We start from the raw sequence: 25,661 nt of genomic DNA, 5'->3' as shown, positions 1-25,661 counted from the left end.
ATAGCCTCTTTTCCAGAAGCACGTGCGCACACATTTCTACGCTTGCACAAACACACACACGTACGTGAGTAAATGTGTGCGCTTACTTCTGAACTTGCGAAGCCTTCGAGGTTGTCCCTTTGTCTGGTCTCATATTTGTGCTGCATTGTTCGTGTGTGTGTCCATTAGTGTGTTTACATTCCCATGTCAGCAGAAAAGGGACATGTGGTGTACAACAAACACACTGTGACAGAGGAATTATCTGCTGTCATATATCATGCCCCTGTACTACTCCATGTGGATATGGATATAATATAAAGCACACTGGTGTACGACTAGACAGAGTGTGTGTGTGTGTGTGTGTGTGTGTGTGTGTGTGTGTGTGTGTGTGTGTGTGTGTGTGTGTGTGTGTGTGTGTGTGTGTGTGTGTGTGTGTGTGTGTGTGTGTGTGTGTGTGTGTGTGTGTGTGTGTGTGTGTGTGTGTGTGTGTGTAAGAGATGGTTTCTATCACACAGTCATGTACCTGTATTATGTTTCACCTGAGCAACTGGGTGAAGGCAGAGGAAATGAGGTCGATGAGACGGAACCTTTGTTCTTGTTCTGTTTCCCAGAGGATCGATGCAATCGGTGCAACGGAGCTGGCGAGACTCACTTCCAGGATCAGTGTTCACTCACACACTTCAGAGAAGTCAGCGCGCATTTACAATGAGTCTGCAAGAGTTCAGGTTGTGGCACTGTAAAATCGCTGGTGCTTTGAGGATTCTCTCATGGACTTTTACACCCTCAATGCACACAGTGTGTCGGTGCGCAGTGCTGCAGACTCTGCCTCAGGGTCATACACGCAATCCTGAGAGTAGTATTAAAATAGAAAATAGGAAGTTCTAGATTTCATCAAACAAATTGTTGCTCCTATTATATTACATATAAACATATTAAACTTGTAACTAGATGTGAAATGTGAGTCTCCCATCATTAGTCACAGAAATGCTTCAGCCTTAAATATCATTCTCGCGCTGTCGTATTCCCAATATACTGTATAGAAGTGCCGTTATTTTGTGTGCATTTATTTAGAATATTAAAAACTAGATTAGAAGAATTGTATTAACATCTGGGTAAAACTTAGAATTTACATTGTAATGCACACAGTCTGTATTCAGGCAGCCGTGCACATCAATGGGAGACCTTGTTTTTTTTAAATAAAGTATTGCACTGGAGATGCAAGAACAAATTTCTGCATGCCCGCCTGTCTCTCCTTATCAATTTTATCTCAAGCCTTTTTTTCTGTCTCAATACTCGATGTGTCTTCCTGTCTCTGTGCATCTTTCTTCGCGTTTGTCTCTCTGGTTGCGGTGCATATCGTACTTTCTCTCTCGTGTCGATTAGTCTTGCTTACTCTCTCTCTCTCATAAACATCCCTAGTTCAGTATGTCTGCCCTCTTTACCACTTAAAAATAACAGAGATTTTTTTGACTGCTGCTCTTATCTGAAGTGACTTAGATTGAGTGAATTTCGCTGATGTTTAAACTAAGAGCTACAGTAGGTAGGCCTGTCACAATAATTACCGTCATCAACTTATCTTACGATCCATGAATATGAACTCAATCATTTTTATTCACCTCAATAACAGCCATTGTGTCTACATGCGTGTTTGTTGACATAAGAATGAACGTCAACAGTCCAGAAAAATTAAGCATATGTAAATGAAATCCTTCTTTTACTCTTTACAATGACCGGTGGTTATAAGACATTCTATCTTATTATTTATACTTTATGTTTTTGTCTCCTCCTCCTTCACTCTGCATGTCTCATCCTTGTTGTTGCGGTGGCTGTTATTTTTCTCTCTACACCCACCTCTCTCTGTCTAAGAGTTAACTTGTTTGCAGAAGTTTGGTGTGTGTGCAGCCCTGACAAGTTGTGCTCTGGGGTGGATAAATATATGACCGTTTCAGCGGAAGAGCCACAACCCTTAAGAAAGACAAAAGGGAAAACGAGAAGCGGCCTCGACAACAAAATTACCTTCTCAAGCATCTTTTTATCAGAAAAACACCCCAGAACACACTTAATTTCCCATATGTCATTTTAAATACAAAGAGATGCATACATGTAAATAGACACACAGGATTGCACTGCCTGTAACCATGCTCACAGCCATCCCATTGTAAATGCATGAAATGTAATGGTTCCATCAAGCACCCTCCTCCTGCTGGTTGGATACGTTGGCTTTGATTACATTCTTGAAAAGTCAGTATAGTGAAAATGATTATACCTCATTGTGCGATTGTCATGCTCTATAATAAATAACCCATTATAAGCGTTTCAATTACGCTGCCCCAGGCTGCTCCACATCTCTTTACATGGCTTACTGCATATGTGCATTTTGAATGTTTCAGTCATCAGATATTTAAAATTTTAATCAAACAACATCCACCACAAGTTGTGCAGCCTAGTGGAGGCGTCAGTCTCTCTCTGTCTTCCTCAACCAAACAACACAGTGTATACAGTATGGTGATGCCTCAATCTATATTTGGAACCAGGCGGATCATGTCAACCATGGACAGTCTTTACAAAACTCACACTTGAGTTTTTATGCCAGCTGTCTGTGCAGTTGATTGCAGGGTTGATTTTGTTTTTACTATTGTAGCTTTGTTTCTGTGTTTAACATGTAGTGTTTGTTCCACTGAATTACTTTCATAAGCAACATACCCTGTGTTACTCAGGCACTCTAGTGCAGGAGCCCTCACATTAAAGTGGTGAACAGGATTCTTATAAAAAAAAAAATTAGTCTTCTCCGCTACCCTTCTTTGAGCACCCTCACCAGCCTCTTTATAAGAATACTAATACAAGGATTGCTTTTAATGATTGCTTCCTTTTTAAAATGTGACAGTTGTGAAGTAGTTTGAAATTATTTAAGCTGCAAATATACCTTTGCTGCACAGGGATTAGAATGGGGATAAGGGCACGCGTTTTCTGATAGTGTTTCTCCAGAAGTAGTTGTAAGCTGCTTTACGTGAGAATGCAAATGTCTGCAAATGTCGCTACGGGCATTTTACGAAACTTCCCCAGCCCCTCTCTCCCTCCGAATCAGCCCATGTGAGAATACAGCAGGGAAATCTCTGGATAGCTCACAGCGAGTGAGTGGACATGTTGATTATCGTCTCTCCCTAACTCACATTCCACTAAGGCTCACGGAAAGGTAGGGAGATGTGCTCTCCCTATCCGAGGCTTTCCACGTATGCACTTTAGGGCAGGGAGGTCCCAGAACAGAGCCGTACAATACAGCCAAAAATAACTATGGAGCCGCATTTAAGTTAAGACGTAAAAATTAATTAATTTGTGTTTGTAGTTGCACGCCGAGGTGGGTGGCATCCTTTAAAATGGTGAACATGGCGTAAGAAGGAGAGAAAGCAATGGACAGCGGATACTGTCATTTACCTCCGTCTCAGCCCAGTCACACTCTCAATAGATTGATAGGATCTGCATTTAGAGCTCTTTAAGACTTTAAGACAACACATCTTGTTTCATATTTTGTTTATTTTGTACATAAAATCTATTTTTTTTTTTGGAATTTTTGGTTTTTCGGGAAGATCTTGAGTCTGACACTGCTTCGCTCTCTCCATGTGGTGGAACATATAAAGGGGGGTTATAGGAAAGACCCATCCTAACCAAGTTTGCCACTATAATAACTAATTGCGATTATTGAAATTAATACATTTTGACTATAGTGGCCCTGACTGAAATAGCATACGAACAATGAGAAGAGAGTTCAGACCTCTTTCCACTTTCACACCTCTACATTGTGAAGTGTGCGTGATTTGTTGGGTTATCTGTTTCTGAGATTTACACAATGTCTCTCTTTCCTACAGGGTTTGAAAGACCATCCATCCATCAATCGTTGCTGTACTCACTTGTTTTGGTGCTTGGAGCCCTGGACGTGTGCGTGGTACTGCTCAATGGAGTTGAGGACCACACTGCAGACACTGCAGGAGTAACTACTGCGCAGCCCTGGAGGGACAGAGACAAACACAACCACACACAGGTACAACAGTCACTGTGAGGACACTCTCATAATAGTACGGTTTCCTTAAAACCCTTAAAAGCTATCATCATCCTCATCCTTAGAGTCATCATCATCAGCAGATGCACTGAGGCCAACACGAGCAACAATAAAAAACTGAAGTAACTGTTTTGCACACGGCGCAGTGCAGAGTAATTTTCCTAATTAGTGCGCATTTGGAAAAATAGATTTGATTAGACGGATCATTAACAGAAAGCCAGTTACATTTTAGATCCTTTGATCACTGCCTTCTCCTTTCTAGTGTGTGTGTGTGTGTGTGTGTGTGTGTGTGTGTGTGTGTGTGTGTGTGTGTGTGTGTGTGTGTGTGTGTGTGTGTGTGTGTGTGTGTGTGTGTGTGTGTGTGTGTGTGTGTGTGTGTGTGTGTGTGTGTGTGTGTGTGTGTGTGTGTGTGTGAAGGTGCCTGAATTTCATTTGGTTGAGAAGAATAAGGACAGCAGTGGTAATAAAAGAACAGGGAAGTACTGTGTGCGGCTGCGCACGCACACATGCATGCACAGTCGTATTGTATTGGTGAATGTGTGCAGCTTGAAATCGTGCAGCTCAGACACAGATGTGAACTAATTAGAGGGTTTGCAGGTGGTCGAGATGATCACCCCAAAAATAGATGGATCAGGATGGAGCTGCTGACAGAGTGGGGTGAAGTGTGATTGACGGGTGGCTTGGTGGGGGTAGGTAGATGGAACGAGTGAAAGAGGGGAAAAGATAAGATGTGTATAAAAAGATGAGGGAGAGGGAGACGTTGTAAGGATAACTAGTTGAGGCACTGTACAAGAAAGGCAAAATGCATCCTGGGGTTTAACGAGCACAGGAGAAAACATGACATGTGTGTGGTCCCCCCCCCCCCCCACACACAAAAAAAATAAAAACAAGAATCCTCACAACATCACTGGCACCACTGATTTAAAAAAAATCCAAAAGCCTTACTTTTACAAGGGCAGAGGAAGCAGAGGAAATGCTCTGTGTGTCGATGAGGGTAGGGCAAGCAGCAACAAAGCTTTAATGGGGTGTGGATTCTGTCGCAGATGAAATAAAAAGCTATTTTTGTCACATTTTGCAGGAGACGCTGCAGAACTTTGCTCAGATCAGTGATGAACAAACTCAACTCTTAAGGGTTGTTTGACAAACCATACCCACGTCTTTGCTCTTTTTGTTATTATGACAATGAATTTGCATTTGTTGGTGTGCACTGTGACTGAAATCAGGTGTGCTCTCTAGTGTGTGTGTGTGAGTGTGTGAGTGTGTGAGTGTGAGTGTGAGTGTGTGTGTGTGTGCGTGTGCGTGTGCGTGCGTGCGTGCGTGCGTGCGTGCGTGCGTGCGTGCGCCCTTTTCTCTGCTTTTCTCTGCTGTCCTTGAGATCTACGAGTTGTCTGCGTATTCTATCACCCTTTGACCTTCCGTGGTGGTAATTGGTGAAGTGTGTTGGGAGATGAAGTTGTAATATTGTTCTGAGTGGTGGGAGGTCATTTACACTGGGCTAGAGCTGCATAATGTGGCCCATCTACTCCCTGTAGTCAGACGCAGTGGCCCCGTCCATTTCAGGGGGTGATGAAGAACGAGCAGTCATTTACAAGGAAGCCGCCACGGAACTAGTTGCCTGCAGTAAGCACTGTTTTCACTTAAATGTTGCCATTTTGCATCCGGTAGGAGACGATAACTATGTCTGCGTGTGTGTGAACGGGAGGAAAAAGCGATAGTGCATCCTCTTGAGCCAAAATGTCATTACATCTGTTCTCTCTAATGAAAAGGGTATTAATTGGAGAAGAGTAAATTTGGAAAAGAAAGGAATGATACGTCTCTCTCTCATTATCTTTCCCGTCATCCTATACTGGCACGAGGGTTACACATAGAGGTCTATTCTTGTATACACGATTGTGTTTTATGTGCCTGTGTACACGTGTGAACACACACACACACACACACACACACACACACACACACTAAGGCAGCTTCACTGCTTTTAGCCTGATTGATGTCACCTCCCCACTGCCTGGCCCGAGTAGCACTGATGTACAATATGCTGCAGTTTGCGTCCGTGCCAGAATATGTGAGTGTGTGCCAGCCTTTTAAACACACACACACACACACACACACACACACACACACACACACACACACACACAGACACACACACACACACACACACACACACACACACAGAGTTTGTATAATAAAGCAGGTTTGGCATCAGACCACTCGGTGGGGCACAACGTAGAAACTGTGTGGGCACTTTCCCTGTGTGTGTTGATTACATGCGGGGAAAGTGTGTGTGCGCAACGCGAGTGACAGCATGCAGAACAGGCTTGTGAGTGTGGGTTGTTTTTGTTTTTTTGGTGAGCATGAGCACTATTTGTGTGGCTGTTCTAAGCCTTGTTAATTACACAAGACGACATGCCAGGGAGACAGAAACGAGGGGGAGAGGAGAGAAGGGATGAGCTAAGGCAGTGGGTGTGGAGCCGTTTGTGGCTCTTGTTTAATGTATGGACACTCTTGGCATCGCTGGCACCGCGTGTATGGCGTCGCCTAAATGCTCGTCAAAAGAAGTAATGAGCTACAGTGTGTGCACAGCAAACTGAGAAAATGTTATTTAAAAAAAGAAATTTAACATCTTGTTGTGGAGTCCCGTTTATTTTAACTTGGACTCAGCTCGAGCAACATTGATGATCCGTTAAGACGCTCTACTCAGCTCTAAGTGCAGCTTCTCTTATTGGTGAGTCTCTTGTGGGTTGTCAGGTAGTGGCCAGCGGTGAGGATTTTGCAATGCAGTGTTGCATGAACATTGTTGGTTAAATAGTGGGGATGCGCTCTAGTCGCAGAGGGAGGAAATGAGCCTTTAACTGACTGCGTAACCACAGCCGAACATCAAGTTCAACAAATGGATCATTTTGAGGTAGTTTCCTCTGTTTCCTGCTCCTTTCCTGTGGGGCCGACAGTAACTGAGCATATCATTGTACAGTATTCATTTGTTGTATTCACTGTGGAGGTGGGATAATACTTACCAGAGATCTTCCTCTTAGACTGAGCTGTTTTGCTGTGGTACACCATTAGTTTATCATGTGCTCTGCACGATTAAAAAGGAGCGGGATCCATAAAGAAGCCCACTGAGATGCAATCAAAAAATACAGACTCCGGAAAAAAAAGGCTTGACTCTATGTCTCGGAGGAATAATTCACAAATGCTATCCCAGAGAGGGGCTGAGCATGGGTGTCAGATTGAATCCACTTTTAGTTTTACCAAGCAACAAACTATGGAGGACTTGGAGAGACAAATTTGTTTTGAAACAAATGCAACAGTAATTGGAAAGACCATTTGTTTTAGACAAAAAACAATTATCATACGCTGAAAACAAAATATCTCTCTGAGCTGCTGCTATCAAAATAAAATGACCAGAAGTCTGTTTAAATATACAGTCTATGGTTTTTTTCTATAGCAACAGACTGTATATTAAAATGGATGTGGTCACTGGGTTTGGAAAATAAAGCCAATGTGGTGACGCTGGGTTGCAACTTGGGTTGCAACTTGGTATCATCTCAACCAATTAATAATTCTTAAAGGTAGTTGAACATGTCTGACAGCAGTGCCAATATTAGTTTTGGGAGTAATAACATAGTTTGAGAAATATAAATCTGCTTCCACTTATTGTTCAGCTAAATATGGCACACTCCTCATTTCATTGTGTGTAAGTAGAAACTTTTTCCCACTTTGCTGTCGTGGAAACGACTTGTGACACCAACATAGTCATTATCACTTTGAGATTGCTTTTAGCATTGAAAAGTGCTCTATAAATTAAATGTATTAGTATTATTATTATTATTATTATTATTATTATTAAGACCTCATAAAGTTGATTGGTGAACATGTTAGAAACCTTTGCTTATGTACACACGGTGCTATTTGGAGTTATGTTTCTCATGGTTTGATAAATGCAAGTCTACTATTCACTGTAGTTCATCTCTTGTTTTTTCTTCACCAACTCCACGGGGAAAATGTCTGTGTTGTACTTCTTAGTACTAAACTATGTTCACCAGCTAGTCCCTAAACTTGTCTTCCATTTTGGTCTTAGCAGGAACAATACAGGAAATACTGTACACACAGGAAACAACTTCCTGCTGCCGGCGCTGATGAAAGTGAAAACAAACCTCAAGTTGAAGGTCATCAAACGAAAACAATGAGCCAAAAGCGCCAGCTCTCTAGGGCTGAGAGGGGCTGACTTAAGTCAAAGACTATCTGATCTTAAACTGACTCTTAAAGGTTACTGACACATTTCAGTTGGTAGTCAGAATGTGTTTAATTTCAAAAACCAGATCTCGTTCACACGTGGGTTCTGAACCGCCTGCAGTCTGTCTCGTGTGTGTGTGTGCATGTAACCCTGCGTGTGCAACTGTGCGACAATGAGTGCCTTCTCATGGGAGAGGAGGTCAGCTCCATCCCCCAACTCAGACACAGTAATCAATTACACTGTTTTTCTTTGCCCCGCACACACACACACAAACACTTGAATCCTAGACACTTATCTCACTGCTTCGGATTCTCTACTGAGTCTCCAGAGAGAGGAGACAATGCACCGGCTCTGTCTTGAGGGGTTTCTACCGTTGTTGTGATTTATGTAAAGACACAGCCGAGTCAGCCGGGCTCCGTCCCTCGCCAGTAGCCACCCCCACTGCAACTACCTCAGCCCCTTGTCTGTAATCCATCTCCAAGGGTTTTGTCGGGAACCTAGCCATGGAAAAAATAACGACGTTCTCCCCTCTGACCTGTCTGTGCAATTACACCAGGAAAAACCCAACAGTAAGAAACGGTGACAATATAAATGTCACTGTGATTGCGGGTCGGATGCGTCTCAGTCGTGAGAGTAGGAAGATGGGAAGACGAGGAGGGTTATGTGTAAGCACGGGAAAAGGTCAGTATCATCAACATGACACAAGGCAATACAGAAAAGCAGACTCTGTAGCCATAGTTTAGAGAGAGGTGAATTATTTACACACCAATATTCCCTCTGTGTCTCGTGGGGAGCTAATGAGGATGACAGATGAGACATGACAAGAGAGTGGAGCCCCTACACACAGGCACACAGGAAATGTGTGGGGAAATATATTTTTAAAAAAACCAAGGGGGCCAAAAGAATGGAGATGAATCTGCACTTGACTGAGACCGAAGTGAGAATGAGACTCTCTCTCCTCCTGCATCTCGCTCTTTTTATTTTCAGCTGCCACCTCACATTCGACTCTCCCTCCTGAGATTAACACCCAATACACCTGTGACTTCACACCTGAAGTGGCGATAAAAGCCAATCCGACGTGAGAATCTAGCACCGATAGAAATGTGTCTAGCAGAAAGAAAAAACGACTACTGACTGTTCTGTTTCCGACTAAAGGCGCTTGGACTGATTGATGGCACATATGATAGATCATGTCAGCAGCGAGCTCACTTAGAAATCTCAGACCAGTTCTTTGCTCTTGTAATGAAAATGGTTGATGGATTTTGCAGTAGAGCGTCACTCCTCACCGAGCGCAAAGATCTTGGATTAAACAAAAGAATAGTAAATTTTCACTGCGTTTTGAAGAGATGCTGAGATTTGGAGGGCCCCCCCCCCCCTAAAAATAAATAAATAAATAGCTGAGGTAGTGGGATCTGGGTCACAGTGTGTGGATGGAGGACGATATCCAACATGACACCACTTAAAGCCTCTGAGCCAGTGTAGGCGGCAACGTGACTCATGCTTTTAATATGATTGGCTCCTTGAGATAATGGTTTGTGTCATGGCACCTGGAGCAAATAGCGAACGGCACAGCTTCGGCCCACTGAGAACTTGTGCGCGAGCGGTGTCTGCATGCTGTGTGTGCGGCACAAGTATGCCAAACGCGTGTGTGTGCGCAGTGGAGGTCTTGGGTGCTGCACAATGTCGTGCTGCTGACTGCTGCAGTTCTGTAGCATGATATGAGAAGATACCTCTCATAAACCTAAGAAAAGGAAAGGCACTTTCTGCGCCAAATGCTATTAATAGTTTCATTAGTATGGAAATGTGTGTATGAGCATGTGAATCACAGTGTCCTATTACACTTACAGTTGTGTGTTTTTTGTTTGTGTGTGAGAGAGGAATGAATGGGGAGACAAGAACAAATGTTTTTTTCAGTCGTTGCAGTTCCTGATCGGCCCTGTGTCCGACTCGTGTTTTAACCGTCAGCAGGATTTTTAGTGTGATGTTTTGTTATTTAGCTGCCCGTGCGTCTTCACTGTGTGGTGTATCGTTTCTCTTAAAGGTGGTAGCATTTCAGCAAGAGGTTCTGTAACTTTGACAGATTTACACACGCCGACGCTGGCACTAACAAGTGTGAAAGCTATACTGTAATACGAGGAGACCGTGACCCCGGACTCCCCACACGGAAAGGTTAGACATGTGGCAAACAGGTGATGAATAAGATGTGTCTAAATTTCACTTGGACTGAGGAACAAAGTTAATTAGGGAGAGACAGATATTTGCTTGGGTTGATGGACGAGCTCACTCTTTCATTTCACTGGCTTAGAGTCCAACCCAGTTAACACCTTTCAAAGATTACTTGTGATTTATTGTGGCACTTGTATAAAGTTGGAGACTGATGAAACGAGCACTTGTGGTCAGAGTTGATTCAGCAGAGACCCTGACTTAGTCTCTAGTGTTTCCGAGTGTGGGTCAAGCTCCAAAAGCACAATGAGTTACAATAATGCAACTCAATAGCGTACTTATGTTGGACCCACATTAGCTGTTAACGTCCAGTTTCGTATGTAAACCCTTACTATTGAAAATGTGTGGCTTCCACGTCCAAGACAAGATATTTGGGTGATTCATTTTTTCACACTTGAGGAAGCTTCCTGTATTGTATTTGCTCTATTCACCGGCTGATTTCGCAGACAGATTTAGACATTAAGAAAGGGGGAGGGAGCTTATATATTATAATGGCCTTCATGCAGAACTGTAACGCTTTATAATTCTGCATCTTGATTTAAAGGTAACCATATGAAGGTATTCCAACCATCTGTGTGAAATTAATCTTTACTGAAGAGATAAACGATGGGACAGTGGAGGATATTGCTCAAAGGTAGAAGCTCTGGATTGAAAGACATTTAGTTCAAGGTAGTCAGACATATAGAATCCTTGTTTTGACCAAATGTACTTAGTGGTTCTTATTTTATCTGTGAATAACTGGAGTGGCTTACCTCAGTATAAACCTGTGAAATAAACACCACATTGAAAGGCATATGAACGCTTCAGCCCCCCCCTCCTCCCCCCCTCCCCTATCTTCTTTCGTCATACAAAGTAGCAGCACCCCTCGAGCCCTTTACTTGGCACTCGTGTCAGGCTCGGGGGCCAAGAGGCTGACCTGTGCTCTCTGTGGCATCCAGGCTGCCCGCTAGCTGCTCCAGCAGACGCGCCCTGGCTGCGTTCCTGCGGTGTTTCTTGCCCTCGTAGTGCTGCTGGGCCATCAGCGGGTTGTTGAACCAGGCTCCGCACAGGCAACAGTACTTGCCGGCCTCTCTTCCGCCGTTTGCGCCGACCACCGCCGCCACGGGCCAGGGCAGGGCAGGGGACGGGGGGCACACAGGGGTGTCCGTGGGCAGTGGGGTGGAAGGGGAGGAATCTGGGGGAAGAAAAGGAGACAGGGAGGGGGTGAAGGATTGCAGAAGGAGAGAGAGAGAGGATAGAAGGAAGTGAGGTAGTGTACTAACATGAGCTCAAAAGTAAATAGGCTTCTAAGGTGAATTATGATCAAAATGACATTACCATGAAAATGTTATGCAATAATGCATTCGTATTTGCACACATACCAATGCACTCAGACAGATGCAATTTCAAAACCATGTTTTCACACATGCTCACATGTTTGCAGTTGAAAACTATTACGATTACTGGAGGCTAAATCTGTGGAACATAGACTCTCCTCTCGTCTCCTCTGTGAGGCAATGAAAAAGGAAAAAGACATGGCAGACTTCCAGGTGACCTGCTACTTGTGACATGACGCTGGTAACCATGGCGATTGCCCATTAATAGCCAACGGGAACTGACATGTCGTCAGGACAGGGTTGTGGCTCATGCGGTGAAGCCTCCGTGTGTTTGGTTGCAAGTGTGTTTTTGTGTCCATGTGGGTGTTTGGGTGGCGAACTGAATATATAATCCACGCCTGAGAAATGTGTGAAGGATTGCATGTGTGTACGTGGTCATGAATGAAGCTCCAGAACAGGCTGCTTGTGTGTGTGCGGGCGAGGTACAGTAAGGCGTACCAAAGGAATCATCCCGGCTCAAACCGTTTCTTTGAACACAGGAAGGAGGGGGCTGTTAGAGCCTTATAATGCCAGATGGCATGCCCAAATCTGCCCCTTAGCAACTACAACGTGTCAATGACTTAAGAGTTATAATACCGACTATGACTATACAGCCACAATATCGCACGTTTAAATATTTCATACCACGAACAAAAGCCCCCTCACACAAGCTTTTAGGTCTAAATGACTAATATCTCTTCTTTCACAACATCAGCTCTCTGGTAACAACTGACGAGCATGCATGTGGATTGTTGATCAGTGACCCTGAGTGTAAGGTGTATTAGTGTGTTTTATATCTGCATGTTCCTTTTGTTGACTTGACTTAAGCCCTGTGATCTGATTGGTTGCTCACACCTTGATGGGTCTCGAGGCTCGGTTCACATAGTTACTGTATCTATGGCTGCGTCTCCGCTCATCTCAGTAACCACACCCACTCACATTCCCCTCGCTTGTTGGCCTTCGCCGCTCTATCGACTCGCTTACAAAACTCAACCCTGTGACTCTTTCACTGTCATTTCATTTTGCAGGGGGACAACAGCCCTCCGAAATTCTCTGGTGTTGCATGTGTGTGTGTGTGTGTCTGTTCCCGAGTAAGTTCGTGAGCGCTGACAGATGCTCAGATGAATTCTTCCCTCTCCAGTCCTTGTTTTCCCCATCCTTCCTTTTCTCCCGACTGTGATCCCTGCACACTGGAGCAGAAGTAAGTGTTTTTCACGGACAGGGGCACGGAGTGTGTGCGTGACAGTGTGTGTTTGTGTGCAGTAGGAGGAGGTGGGGGTTTGGAGTGTGTGGGGATGTGATGCGATGCGTGGAAGGGGAGGGAACCAAGGTATAGAGACTCAGCTCGCCACCTCTCAAGGGCTTTTCCAACACACATGGTCCCAGGTTTCTCTATGTTAGTGTGTCCTTAGACGCAAGTGAATGTGCATGCATCGGTCATCCTGCTTATGTATATTCCCGATGATTGTGTGTGCATGTTTGTGTTTCTGTGCCCGCGTGTGCACAAGCCTGTCAGCTTGGCTGTGCGTCTTCTGTGGAGCGCTCATCTCGGAGTGATCATGAAGGCTACTTTTGACTTTAATCTCTCCTGAAATCTCCTCTTCTCTCCCAGGTCACTCTCTCTCTTCTCGTTCCCATTCTCTATTTTTTTCCTTTCCTTCAGGTCCCACTTTCACAAAACTGCAGAAACTCCACTGCAACAGAAGTGCAGGAGTGACACTTTTTCCAAAGTAGGCCAAAGTTTAGGAAAAGTCACTCAGGGCCTCGATTATAACACTCCCATTTGTAGCGATTGTGCATTTAGAGCTCTGTGAATTTTCACTTTGAATCCAATTTGAATCACATTATGTAAAGCTCCCCTGGAGACGACTCACCCACAGACACTTAAAAAACCCCGCTAAACTTAAACAATCATGAGCATGAACAAAAAATCAATTTGCGGATGTCTTGATTTGTTAAGGATGTTTTCTATTTAATTTCAAGACCTTTGTAATTGAAAGGCTGTCTGTGCGCTTCACCTTCAAAGTTCGTCTTCTTGCGCCTCTGGCATGTTAGCATTTCCACACACACTTATTCCTCTGATACCCCGACTAGTTTTTGACTGAAGCATGACTAAAGCTTTCCAAATCCACTTCAGATAAAAAAAATAAAAAAAATGCTTTGAACTAAAAATGTTCTCAGCACAATGATACTTGTCGCAGAAAAACGGATGCCTGGATTACACTGGTGTGTGCAAGCAGAGGTGAGTGTTAATTACTTTGGTCTTTAGTGCGGACAAGCTCTTTGTGCAAACATCAAGATTGGAATCCCAGAGAGGTATTGATCATCCAGGCCTGAAATGGTCGATCGCCACAGTACCAGTTTCTAGTTAGGGGACTGATAGATCGGCTTTGTCAAGCTTTCACTTTCAAGTCTGACTTTGAGACTAACTAATCTTTTGTTCACAAAACGTGCACCAAGTCACACCCTTGACTTCTGTAGCTGTTGTGACTGTAGTACTTCAGTTCAAGTCCCATCGGAGACGTGTGAGTTTAATCTCATCGCTAAAATCAAACCCAGATAGCAAGTTGGGGAGAAGGTAGGAGATACCTGTGTTTGTTGGGCTTGCCGTGGCTATGGGTAGGTTGGTTGGCTCCCCCAGCACCAGGCGGACTCTCTTGGCGTGGGTCTTCCCCTGGTAGTGCGACTGGGCCACAATGGCGGAGGTGAAGAACATGTTACACAAGGTACAGCACTTGTTCCTGTCCACCTCCGTTTCTGCACAGTCCTACAGGAGCAGGGAAGAGGGAGACACAGTGAAAGAGAGTGGTGGAGGGGAGAGGTGTAGTGTGAGGAAAAATAGATCACAGGGGAGGAGAGGGTAAGGGAGGTGAAAAGGAAATGACATCGGCAGAGGCGAAGAAGGGGAACGATGTGAAAAGAGACAAGGGGCGAGGTGAAGGTGAGAAAAGGGAAGAGGAGAGCTATAGGGGGAGATGAGGAATGGAAAAATGTACACTTTGCACTGACCTCGCTAGGCCTGGTCTCTTTCTCTTGCACACAATCGCACGCATTTACACAAAAGCAGAGAGAGGGCAGATGAAAAATTAATCTGGCTCTCAGACCAGGCCTTGGCCCTCTCTCTGCTGCCGGTTCATTACAAATGAGGTGGAGTTGCTCCCCACTGAAGAGAAGCAGCTCAAACAGAAAGAACAACTGCCTGATTGAGGCAAATGTACTAACACACACACTCAGACATGTAAATAGACAAGCACACACACACACACACACACACACACACACACACACACAACCATACTCCTCCATTTCTGCATTTTTTTCTGTTGAAGGAGAAAAATGAAATACACTCAGACTGTGTCAGGAATATTACACTAATTCAGTAATTTTTAGAAATCGAATGATTGAAGGAACCGTGGCATGTCCCTGTAAAAATGCTGTGTGGCATAAAAATGGGGCAAACATGTCAAATGTAGACAAGTGACGGATGAAAAAAGCTATATTTCGACAAAAGCTATCCAGAATATTATCAAAGAACCAAGATCTGCATGAGACGCCAGTGTTTCCCCATGAGAGGCCGGTTAACGACGTAATATTTTAAGTGAAATAAAAAGCTTTACAACAAACCAAAGACGATGTCACTGACATTGCTGTCAAACAGGAATGTCAGTGTTTGATTTAAATGCATGCAATTTGGCAAAAGTAGTGAGGATGCTAGCAGATTGCAGGGGAAATGGAAATGGACTGTATTTATATAGCACTTTACTAGTCATATAGACCGCTCAAAGAACTTTACAGGAAAGTCAAATTCACTCATTCACATATTCATATAGCGCTGCCTGAAGAGCCGCCAGAGGCAATTTTAGGGTAAAGTGTCTTGCGCAAGAACACGACAGCATGTGGACTGATGGAAGCTAGGATCGAACCGCCAACCTTCGGGTTGGTGGACGAATCACTTGACCACTACCTCCTGAGCCACGGCCAAAATAGTTCTGGTCAGAGCATGAGCAAGTCTACTGTTCCAGCTTTTTACCCATCTCTGTTTTTTCAGTGAGGGGATACTCCTCATGGCTTCACAAAAGCAATATTGGTACGGTTAGTTCCAAAAGTAAATAAAAATGTACATTTAATTAAACACCATATAGGCACTTGTAGCACTCAAGTAGTCCCATTTTCATCCGTACAGAACAACAAAAAAGCGGTCAACCTAGGGGAAACACTGGACACTGTGTCCGCAGATGTGTTTTTTCCGTAGTTCCAGTATAACCGAAATCTAAATTGCTCCAACATGTTCGCCTCGGTATGAGCCGTATATATATATATATATATATATACATATATTGTAATATCTGCTATTACCATCATTCAGAGGGACAAACAAAAGCAGGCACAAGTTAAGTGAGAACAACATGTTTGTCTCCATACATGGCCATCGGTCAGGGTCTGACATGGAACATCTATCCCACGACAGCACAACAAATGTCCACCGCGTTCGTCACTGTCCTTGTTACAACGGCACTTCTTTACCGTGTCCTAAATGGAGCACTGGGACGGACTGTGAGCCAGGCGTCCGTGCCAAACATCGGCGTCTGATCTCACTCTTGTGGCTGAACGGGATCAAGTCTCTGCAGCCTGGTTCCAAAATGTTATGGATATAGCCTCGATGGAGAAGTGGGAGATGTCACAGCAGCAGGTTTATTGTCCATGGTTTTGAAACAACAATCAGGTATGGCTGTAATCCCGCCCAGATACATCAACTAAAACAGGGACAGCATATAATATAAAACAACAGATCAGATCAGTGAAACCTTTAAAACTCGACACTTTATTTCTGTTATTTTCTTCTTCTCGCTGCTCACATGAACCTCCACCATCTCCTCGTCATCCTTTTATCCTCCCTTTCTGTTTGCACCTTTTCTGTCTGTCCCTTTTTTTCTGTTTTTACTTCTCTTCCCACCAGCGCTCTCTCTCTCCAGGTGTCAAATTGAGTTGAAGCGAAACCCCAGTCTTCGGGAGAGAGAGAGGACAATAAATAGAAACGTGTGCGACATCATAACGTGGAGTGTGTGGGCGTGTGCTGTGTCTAAGGATGTGTGAGCGTGCGTGTGTTTGTGTGTGTGTGTGTGTGTCGTATGTCAGCCCTGGTTAGCATCATGGACAGTGGATGTGAGAGTTAAGGACACCTTTACCTTCCAGGCTTAGCTTCGTCTCTCAGCTGTCCCATCTCCCTCTATTTTTCTCACTCACTCACTTTGCTTTTTTGACTTCCCCCTCACTATCAGCCTCCCCCCCACCCCTGCCTCCCCCCCTCACCCTCTGGGCACCAGTCTCAGTGACTCTGTGTGTTGTGGGATGAAATATTTATCTGTATTGGCAGGCCCTCGCCACCCCCCGTCCTCCTGCCCCTCTCCCGCCTCGCCTCCTCTCCTCCCCCGTGTCTGTCCCTGCTGTCATCATGTTAAAGGTTTGCTCTGCACTGTCCAGACTCCTCTCCCCAAACCAGTTTGCTCCTCCTACTCAGTCGGCACAGATTCATTCCATTTTATCAGCGCACGAAGCATCATGTCACGTTGCCAAAGGAGGAGAAAGAAAGTGTGGGGATATTTGTTCATATGGGAGTATGTTTTTTATGTAAAGTACAACCAGCTTTTCTATATTCGTCCCATAATCTTTTTTCATGATTGTATGACAGTGTCTCCTCTCCTCAGGTAGAAGGATTTTTCTCTCCTTCACTCCATCCCTCTCTCTTGGCTATACTTCCCTCCCTTCCCTGACCATCTCTCCTCATTCTATCCCACCTTCTCTATCATCTCCTTCACTATTAGTCCTTCAGTTCTTTCCCTCCACTAACCCCCTCGCCTCGTTCTCATCTAAAATCCCAACTGCATGTTTTTTTGTTTTTTTTTTAAATGAGGAAAAAGGCTTAGATGATGCTCTGTGGCAGCCTGCCGTGATCTCACCTGTCAAAACCGAAAAGTACACAGAGAAGTCAACATGGGACCGGAAACACAAATCTACTTGAAGGTAGAAGGCAACGCAAACCCTGCCGCTCAGTGACAGATGATACACCAGGGATTTAGTGGCTGCACGTGGAAAGTTTTTAAACAGACTCAAGTGTGAGTGGGTGACTGACGTATGAATAAATGTGAGCTCATTACAGCTGCCACTCGACGGAAGCATTCGACACAATAACGAGCATTTTTTGACTTGCGCTTTTGCTCCACATTCTGTCTCCGCTGAAATTAACCAACTCGATTTCTACCTTCGCTCAGTCCAGCCTTGAATTTTTTTTCCCCCACTATCTCTACCTGTCGCACCTCACACATCTTTGGAGATTGATTTGCATGTGACCTAATTGTGTGTGTGTGTGTGTGTGTGTGTGTGTGTGTGTGTGTGTGTGTGTGTGTGTGTGTGTGTGTGTGTGTGTGTGTGTGTGTGTGTGTGTGTGTGTGTGTGTGTGTGTGTGTGTGTGTGTGTGTGTGTGTGTGTTTCCGTTTGTGTGTGTGTGTGTTTCCGTTTGTGTGTGTGTGTTTCCGTTTGTGTGCGCCCATCCTGCGCGTAAAGCTGTTTATCCGTTGCTTTGACAGTGACGTCTGTATCACTGAATATTTTGTGTTTGGGTGGCTCCATCCAGCTCATGCGCCTAACAATAGACTCCTAATTAGCTGTTTATCTTCCTCTCCTTCTGTTTTGCTTTCTCTCCGCTCCTCCCCGCTTTTCCCATTGCTCCGTGTCGAGGTGCTGTGGGAAACATCGCTAAATATACACACGGAGCGGCGCAGGGAAACAGACGCTCTCATTTGGAGTTTGAAGAAAATGCTGAAAGTAAATTGTAAAATTGAAAGGAGCTACTGTGCAAATATAGCTTTAGATGAGAATAACAGTTAAAAAAACTCTATTTTTTTATCTCTTGCCCTTATGCGAATGTAGAATAATGCACAGAGAGAGAGCGAGAGAGAGAGAGAAGGCTGGAGAATAGGGGAACAAAACGGATCAGGCCCTCTTCTCTTTCATCTGGGAGCACCTTTACGACCTACTTTCTGTGACAAACCCTTTCACATGCCGACCTCGAGGCATGGCATTTTACACTGGGTAGATGCTGGCATTTCGTTCACCGGGCCCAAAAAAAATAATCTCTCTCTGCTTCTCCCATTGGACTGCACCGTGTCAATCAGTATATGAGAGCACGGGCAAAACGCTAAGACGTAAAGTGCAGAGAAAATATGTCTCCCCCCGGAAGGAAAAAGATGAAAGAGATGATAGAAGAAAAGTTTATCACAAATTGGCAATTTTGTCTGTTGATTTTCCTGCATTTTGTCAGATAATCAATGTCACACCTCTGTGTTAGGTTATGAACAAAGTCCTCACAATGGTGCTCACAGTATGCTCCAGTATGGCAGATGAGGTGTGTGTGCGCACATGGTCTGTGTGTGTGTGTGTGTGTGTGTGTGTGTGTGTGTGTGTGTGTGTGTGTGTGTGTGTGTGTGTGTGTGTGTGTGTGTGTGTGTGTGTGTGTGTGTGTGTGTGTGTGTGTGTGTGTGTGTGTGTGTGTGTGTGTGTGTGTGTGTGTGTGTGTGTGTGTGCGTGCGCGCGTGTTCAGTGTCCCATATGAGGTGGAGGCCAGGAGGGGCTGAGTCATGTCTTACTCACTTAGGGAGACAGATGGAAACGCAGGTGTGTATATTTCTACACTGCGCGTGTGTGTGTGTGTGTGTGTGTGTGTGTGTGTGTGAACCCATGTGCCTTTGACATGAGCGTCGGCAGTTTGGTGCACTTCTATCACCTTTTTCCTTTTTTTTGTACAGCTTGAAACATGGTTCTGAGTCTGACATTGAGAGATGATTCTTAGTTTTATCAATCTCACATTTCAATTTGGTTTATTTTTGTGGTTGAAGCTGCTATTTATTTGTTCAGTTTGATCATTTAAAAATGATTCGTTTGCTTAATTTTTCTTGAATGGTGACCGCTTGCTTTATTAGAATAGTTTATTGGCTGATCAGAACAGCTTCGGAAAAAACCTATACACAACTCTCCGACAGTAGACTTTTAGGGGTTGCATCCCACAATTCTTGTTGTGAAACCAACAGTCTGACACTCTCGACCACTTAAAGCAACGATTGACGAGTTCTGCAGAGGTGAGAGAGAGTAGAATTTCAACTTCTCTCTCAAACCATTTCTGTAACCTTTGTTGTGTACAAAGGAAACAAAAATGCCTGCCAGGAACCACTGCCTTAGAATCTGCACCATTATCCTCGCATTTAAGCGATCATCCTGTCTCTCTGCTGTGTGGCCATTGCACACTTGTGCCCTCTGACCTGGTACCCAGCACATTCAGGATCAAAACTTCCAAACATCATTTCTCGTGTTTTTAAACTTTTCCTAACTTAAACTTACATTGTGGATGTTTACAATCATTTTAGTTCCCTAGTTTGTGTTATGAATTTGCTGTCAGTGGAGGACAGAGGGTCAGTGCTGCTCTGAGGTTACTGCACTTCGGGCCCAGGTCTTGGCTTTTAGGGAGAAGCTCCATCTCATCCCCCTTCCTCTCTTTCTCTCTCCCTCTCTCTCTCTCTCTCTCTCTCTCCCTCCCTGTGGCACAGCTTGGTTTGTTAGCTAATTTGATAAACTACTGTATTTTCCACCAGCTGTGTCCTCAAATTGTATAATGTATGTTTTCTTTGTGCGTGTATGTGTGTATTGGGACTTGGGCCTCGCCAAATGAATGGGGCAGACTGTGTACTATAGTAATGTGCTCGCTCTCTCTCTCTTTCTCTCACACACACACACACACACACACACACACACACACACACACACACACACACACACAAAAGTCAACATTTCATCAACACTGTGGATGCAATTGCAACCTCAGCATTTGCTCCTATTGCAGAACAGGATCCTAGAAACCTAGAGATACACAGACACAATGGCACACACACACACACACACACACACACACACACACACACACACACACACACACACACACACACACACACAGACGCATACACACACTGGCGCCGCACTGACCTCCCCAGCCATGGCCTGCAACAGTCAGATATAAAACAGCTTGGCAGCATCTACCACCTGCCATCACTATATCTTTACCAGAAACACCACAGCTAAGGCATAACATCTCTTGGGAGAATCATAGCACAAGACTAGTTACAATAGATCAAACAAATATTATTTTCAGCACTTGGCTCCAAGGGGGAAGCTTAAGAGTGGACTGAGCAAAGTCAACTCGGGTTTTTGTCATCAACGTCCATGACAATGTGCTGCAAATTCCCACATTCAAAGTGTGCCCGTCTGCGCAGGGCATCGTTACAGAAACTTGCCTCGTTGGTGTGAATGGATCTGTTTACAACCTCAACGAACAAGCACAGACAGAAACAGAAAAACAGACAGACAGAGATTTCTCAATTTATTATCAGGATTAATGAATCTTACAAATTAGAATAAAGACGAATAAATTAATTTGAAGTGAGGAAATTAACTCGTAATGAAATCAACTCTGTATGTTATGTAACACAGACACCGAAACACACACTTAGCGAGAGCGTACTGGGTTATCTGGCCTCAGTCTCTTGGACGGCGGACCTCCATCTTCAGGGTGAAGCATGTAGAACAGACGTACCTTGTTGGCATGTTTCTTGCTCTGAGAGGGAGGGAGAGAGAGAGAGTCAGCCAGTGAACAGAATTTTATTTTATTAAGTGAGACAAGTGGAAAAAAAATCTATGACTGTCACTCCACCTTGACAGTTCGCTTTTATCTCTGTTTCAACCGATGATGCTCTGAGACATTTTGCCCCCCGGGTTGGTGACTAATGGCCCGGGCCAGTCTCAGCTTTCTGGGATCCTTGAGCACAACATTAGATAGGGGAAGCGATGGGGGACGGCGGACTCCTAACTTCACCTGCACGCTGACAATAAACTGCTAGAGGAAGTGGAACTGTGACTGAGGAAACCACTAGTCTAATTAGTCTTACTATTGACAGCTGATGGGACGTTCAAAACTGCCTTTAAATGAGAAGCTGCAGATGAACGTTTCCTTCGCTGATTTGAACTGGACCTTATATTGAACTTGCATGTGTTGCTTAGAAGTATTCTCATGGTTAGTGTGACAATTTTAGACTTATTCTTTCAGCTGCAACCCCTGCTGGTGTCAGACAGAATTGGGAGCAAATAAAGAATATTTATAAAAACATAATTCACAGCGGTGAGAGGGCTTACTTTCACATCTTATAATTGCAAAAATGGCTTTTGAGCTTCAAATCATATTATTGGATGATATTGACAATGATACAAAAGCACAATGAAAATGGCTATGGCAGAAAAAGAATGAATTGAAGAAACTGGGAGGGGGCCCTCCTTCACAGGAGTAATCTCCTCTCTGAATGATTTAGCATTTTTTCCAAGATAACTATAGTAATGTTTAGGTGTGTAGGTTACCATGGCGATATACCCAATGAGCCATCTTTTTATACACTCAAAGCCCTGACTCAATCCTGAAGTTACCCCGCTAACCACCGATCCCGTTTCACGGTTCAGGCCTCGGACTGTGTTCCTGTCTGCTCCTGTCACAGGCCTTAAAGGGGTCATATTATGCTCCAGGCACCTTTTCAGCCTGCTTCCACATATATTTTGTTATCTGGGGTGTCTGCCAGCCCACGAAGAATGAAAAGAAAACAATGAGTCGTTGATTCGTGGTTTGGGTTGATCGTGCAGACGGTCTGTAAACGAGCCATTCACAGCCCGGGCGTCAAGTGACGTAGGTTGACTCTGCTACTGGGGCGACCACGCCCCCAACCTGAGCAGGACCTCGGCGGCTGCCGGCTGCCGGTCGCGGCTGCGGCTCCCGGCTTGCGGCGTTCGGTCGCGGCTGCCGGTGGTCGGTCGCGGCTCCCGGCTTGCGGCGTTCGGTCGCGGCTCCCGGTGGTCGGTCGCGGCTCCCGGCTTGCGGCGGAGGTCGCGGCTGCCGGCGTTCGGTCACGGCTCCCGGCGAGAACGTGTTCTGGGCCTCCCGGGTCTCTACGTCGTGTATGTGCCTTGTTCCGTGCGACTGTTGTCATGGCAGCAGACGCGGGGAGGAGCGAGGAGGAGCGAGGCGGAGCTTTGCGGAACACGAAGGGAGGGGGGCGAGGAGTGAGCAGGAAAGTACTGGAATCGACCGTAGTCTCACAGGGCTGTTTATACAGAAAGAGGAGGGGGCTGTGTGGCTTGATCCTTGAGGTGTTTTGACATGGAATGGCAAAGACATGTAGTTCACACACCTGAAAACCAATGTAACTTGTGTAAAAGGGGGCATAATATGGGCCCTTTAACACTATAACGCCCATGAGCTATAACAAGCAGAAACACACAGTGGTGTTTATATGAAAGGACAGTGAGCCGTCCTTGAAGCTGCTAACTGTCACCTTAATGCAGAACAATAAAAATCACTGGACGTTCTGCAGGCCAAAAACAAGCTCATTGTGCGTGTGTGCTCAGACAGCGCTGTGTGTTTGTTGACACGGCTATCTTGCGCCGTACTTATCATTTTATTGGCATGCCCCGACCTTCACTCCTTCCTACTGAGGAACATCTATTATCATCCATAAATTCCACTCCTGGTGCTATTTTCCAGAAGCGAGTGTTGACACTCATAGAAATTGTATCTTTACTGCCACTGCCACATGTGACGGAGTGCGGCGGTACAAGATTATGAGGAGCATCAAGCAGAGCCTATGTTTGGGAAACGCTGGTGTGAATTGGATTTTTATTCTTTACCCATCAATTCGCACATGTCACACACTGGTCAGGTGGCTGCAACCTGCCCCCAGAGCCCATGGGAGAGAATAAAGATATATATAAAAAGAACTGATTCAAAATAGAGCTGCACATTTACATAAAAACAGACCCTCTTGTTAGTATTATTCCCATCCTGTCTGCTCTGATTGACTTTTTTTTCCTGTCCTTTCTCCCGTGACCAGTGAGGGGTGACTCACTTTACTGTTTAATCCATTTGATTAGTGTTGTCCCATTGCTTAGATGAAAAGGAGTGTATATCATGGTTGAGGCACACACACAGAGAAAGCGAACGGGGAACTCTGGGAAGACACTGTACTTGCTGCTCCAGTGCTTAGATTGAATCCTCTGGCCCCAAGACAAGAACTCTCCTCACTTGTCAGACTACTTTAATGCATTTTGTCAGTGTGTGTGTGTGCGTGTGTGTGTCTGTGTTTACTTAGGTGTATGCATGGTCATGGAGTTGATGGTTCTGGGATATGGGCTAAAAGCTGGACTTTGCGTGTCACCATGGCTACCCTGCGCTGACCCTCAGTGCTCACCCTTTTCTAATGGACTCTGCGTGTCTCTCTGTGTCTTCTCTCTCTGTTGTGTCAAATCGTATTGGACGAGACAGATGGGATAGAGAACATCTATATCAAAGCTATCTGCCACACCACCCTTGTGTTTGTTTATACATGCAGGGAATGTACGTCCCTCACACATGATCAAACTCAGATCCTGAACACCATGCTAACTTCTTTAACGATATCAGACAGTGGTACTTGAGACGTGTACTGACAAACAAAATGTTTAGTTTTCTGATCCCTGTACAGTCTGTGGGGATGAGAGAGCATTTAAGCCCTTGAAGATACTTAAACATTTGTCCCAGTCATAAGAACTAGTGTCTCGCATTAACACACGTCTCAGGTGACTAGAAGCACATCACTTCACACCAGGAAGGATTTGAAGGTTTCTTCACACGGGACTCTGGCGACCACTTCCCCCTTCCTCACTCTAAACACGTACGTCATTTCCCCTTGCAAAGACCAAATGAGTTGTTGTTGTTGTTTGTCACTGGTGAGATGAAGCAACAACTTCCCCTTCCTTCTCTGTTTGAAATCAACAGACACAGACACGGCCTATTTTTTGGCCCTTTCCAAATCGAATCGCCCAAGATGTCCCAATCTAAATCGGGTAACATAAAAGTGATAGCGGAGAGAATTGTCATTTCAGGTCAGAACCCAATGCAAATGTATTGTACAAATAGTTCATGTTTTACCAAATATTCTTTTCAATTCATGTTAATTTAAAAGCTGCCTCGTTAAAGTTAAAATTGACCACAAAATGATTCATTAGTCAACGTCAGACCGTACATTCTTATAGCCAGGGTTTATTTCATGCAAGAGCGAGACCAGAAGTTTTGCGAGTGCACAAGAGTGCATTCAAACTATATTGAGCAAGGGCGGAGCAAATTTGCAGGGTGGGGATTTGAAGGAAAGTCTTAACGTGAAATGAAGAAATGGGGACCTTGCTCTTGAAGAAAGAAACTCCTTACAGATCCCTGTTTTAACCCTGGACTCCTCAGTAATTCATCCCTATAATAATAATAATTACACTATTTTCTATAACCTTTTTCTTTATGACATGTGCTGTACCAAGTACAAGTACAAGTTTCTTTCCTTGGTTGTTACCCTTATTGAATCTAACATGCAAAAACTCTCTGCCGTCAAACTAATTCTTGCCATCTCTCTTTTATCTGCTGACCTCCACAGAGATCCTTTTTTAAACGGGTGACATTGAGGACACGCAGTGACTATGTTTTGCCCGTTGTCTGCACAACTCATGGCTGTGTGTTTTTGTTCGAGTGGATGTGGTTGATTACACACTCGTGTGGACACGTGCACGCTGCCGCTGTTTTCGCTTATTTTCTCTCTAGAATAGGGCCCCGTCCTCATTAGTCTGCTTGTTAATCCCAATTCTGTCTCGTAATCAAGGATGACCTCAATGCAGTACATGCGCAAGTGCACATGCAAATGTGCATGGT

At 44.6% G+C, this 25,661-nt stretch overlaps 1 protein-coding gene and 1 long non-coding RNA gene across 5 annotated transcripts in view; one reads left to right on the top strand and one right to left on the bottom strand.

The window, feature by feature from the left end:
- LOC118284103 overlaps positions 1 to 25,661 on the top strand; it is a 142,988-nt gene that overhangs the window by 40,183 nt on the left and 77,144 nt on the right. For all 3 annotated transcript variants that reach the window (XR_007031544.1, XR_007031543.1, XR_004784754.2), the window contains exon 2: positions 3,843 to 4,015. This is a non-coding gene — a long non-coding RNA (uncharacterized LOC118284103). The remainder of the gene's footprint in view (positions 1 to 3,842; positions 4,016 to 25,661) is intronic.
- The window catches only part of zgc:171482 (zinc finger protein), a 48,949-nt gene that overhangs the window by 8,063 nt on the left and 15,225 nt on the right, over positions 1 to 25,661 (bottom strand). For both annotated transcript variants that reach the window (XM_047334923.1, XM_035606750.2), the window contains exons 3-6: positions 21,414 to 21,506; positions 14,438 to 14,615; positions 11,410 to 11,667; positions 3,885 to 3,981 (exon numbers count right to left, since the gene is read on the bottom strand). In XM_047334923.1, the coding sequence (XP_047190879.1) occupies positions 3,885 to 3,981; positions 11,410 to 11,667; positions 14,438 to 14,615; positions 21,414 to 21,506 (626 nt within the window). The remainder of the gene's footprint in view (positions 1 to 3,884; positions 3,982 to 11,409; positions 11,668 to 14,437; positions 14,616 to 21,413; positions 21,507 to 25,661) is intronic.

Source organism: Scophthalmus maximus, chromosome 10 (assembly GCF_022379125.1).
Source record: "Scophthalmus maximus strain ysfricsl-2021 chromosome 10, ASM2237912v1, whole genome shotgun sequence".
Lineage (NCBI taxonomy): Eukaryota > Metazoa > Chordata > Actinopteri > Pleuronectiformes > Scophthalmidae > Scophthalmus > Scophthalmus maximus.
Note: the sequence above shows the minus strand (reverse complement) of the source record. Positions and strands in the feature narration are given on the sequence as shown.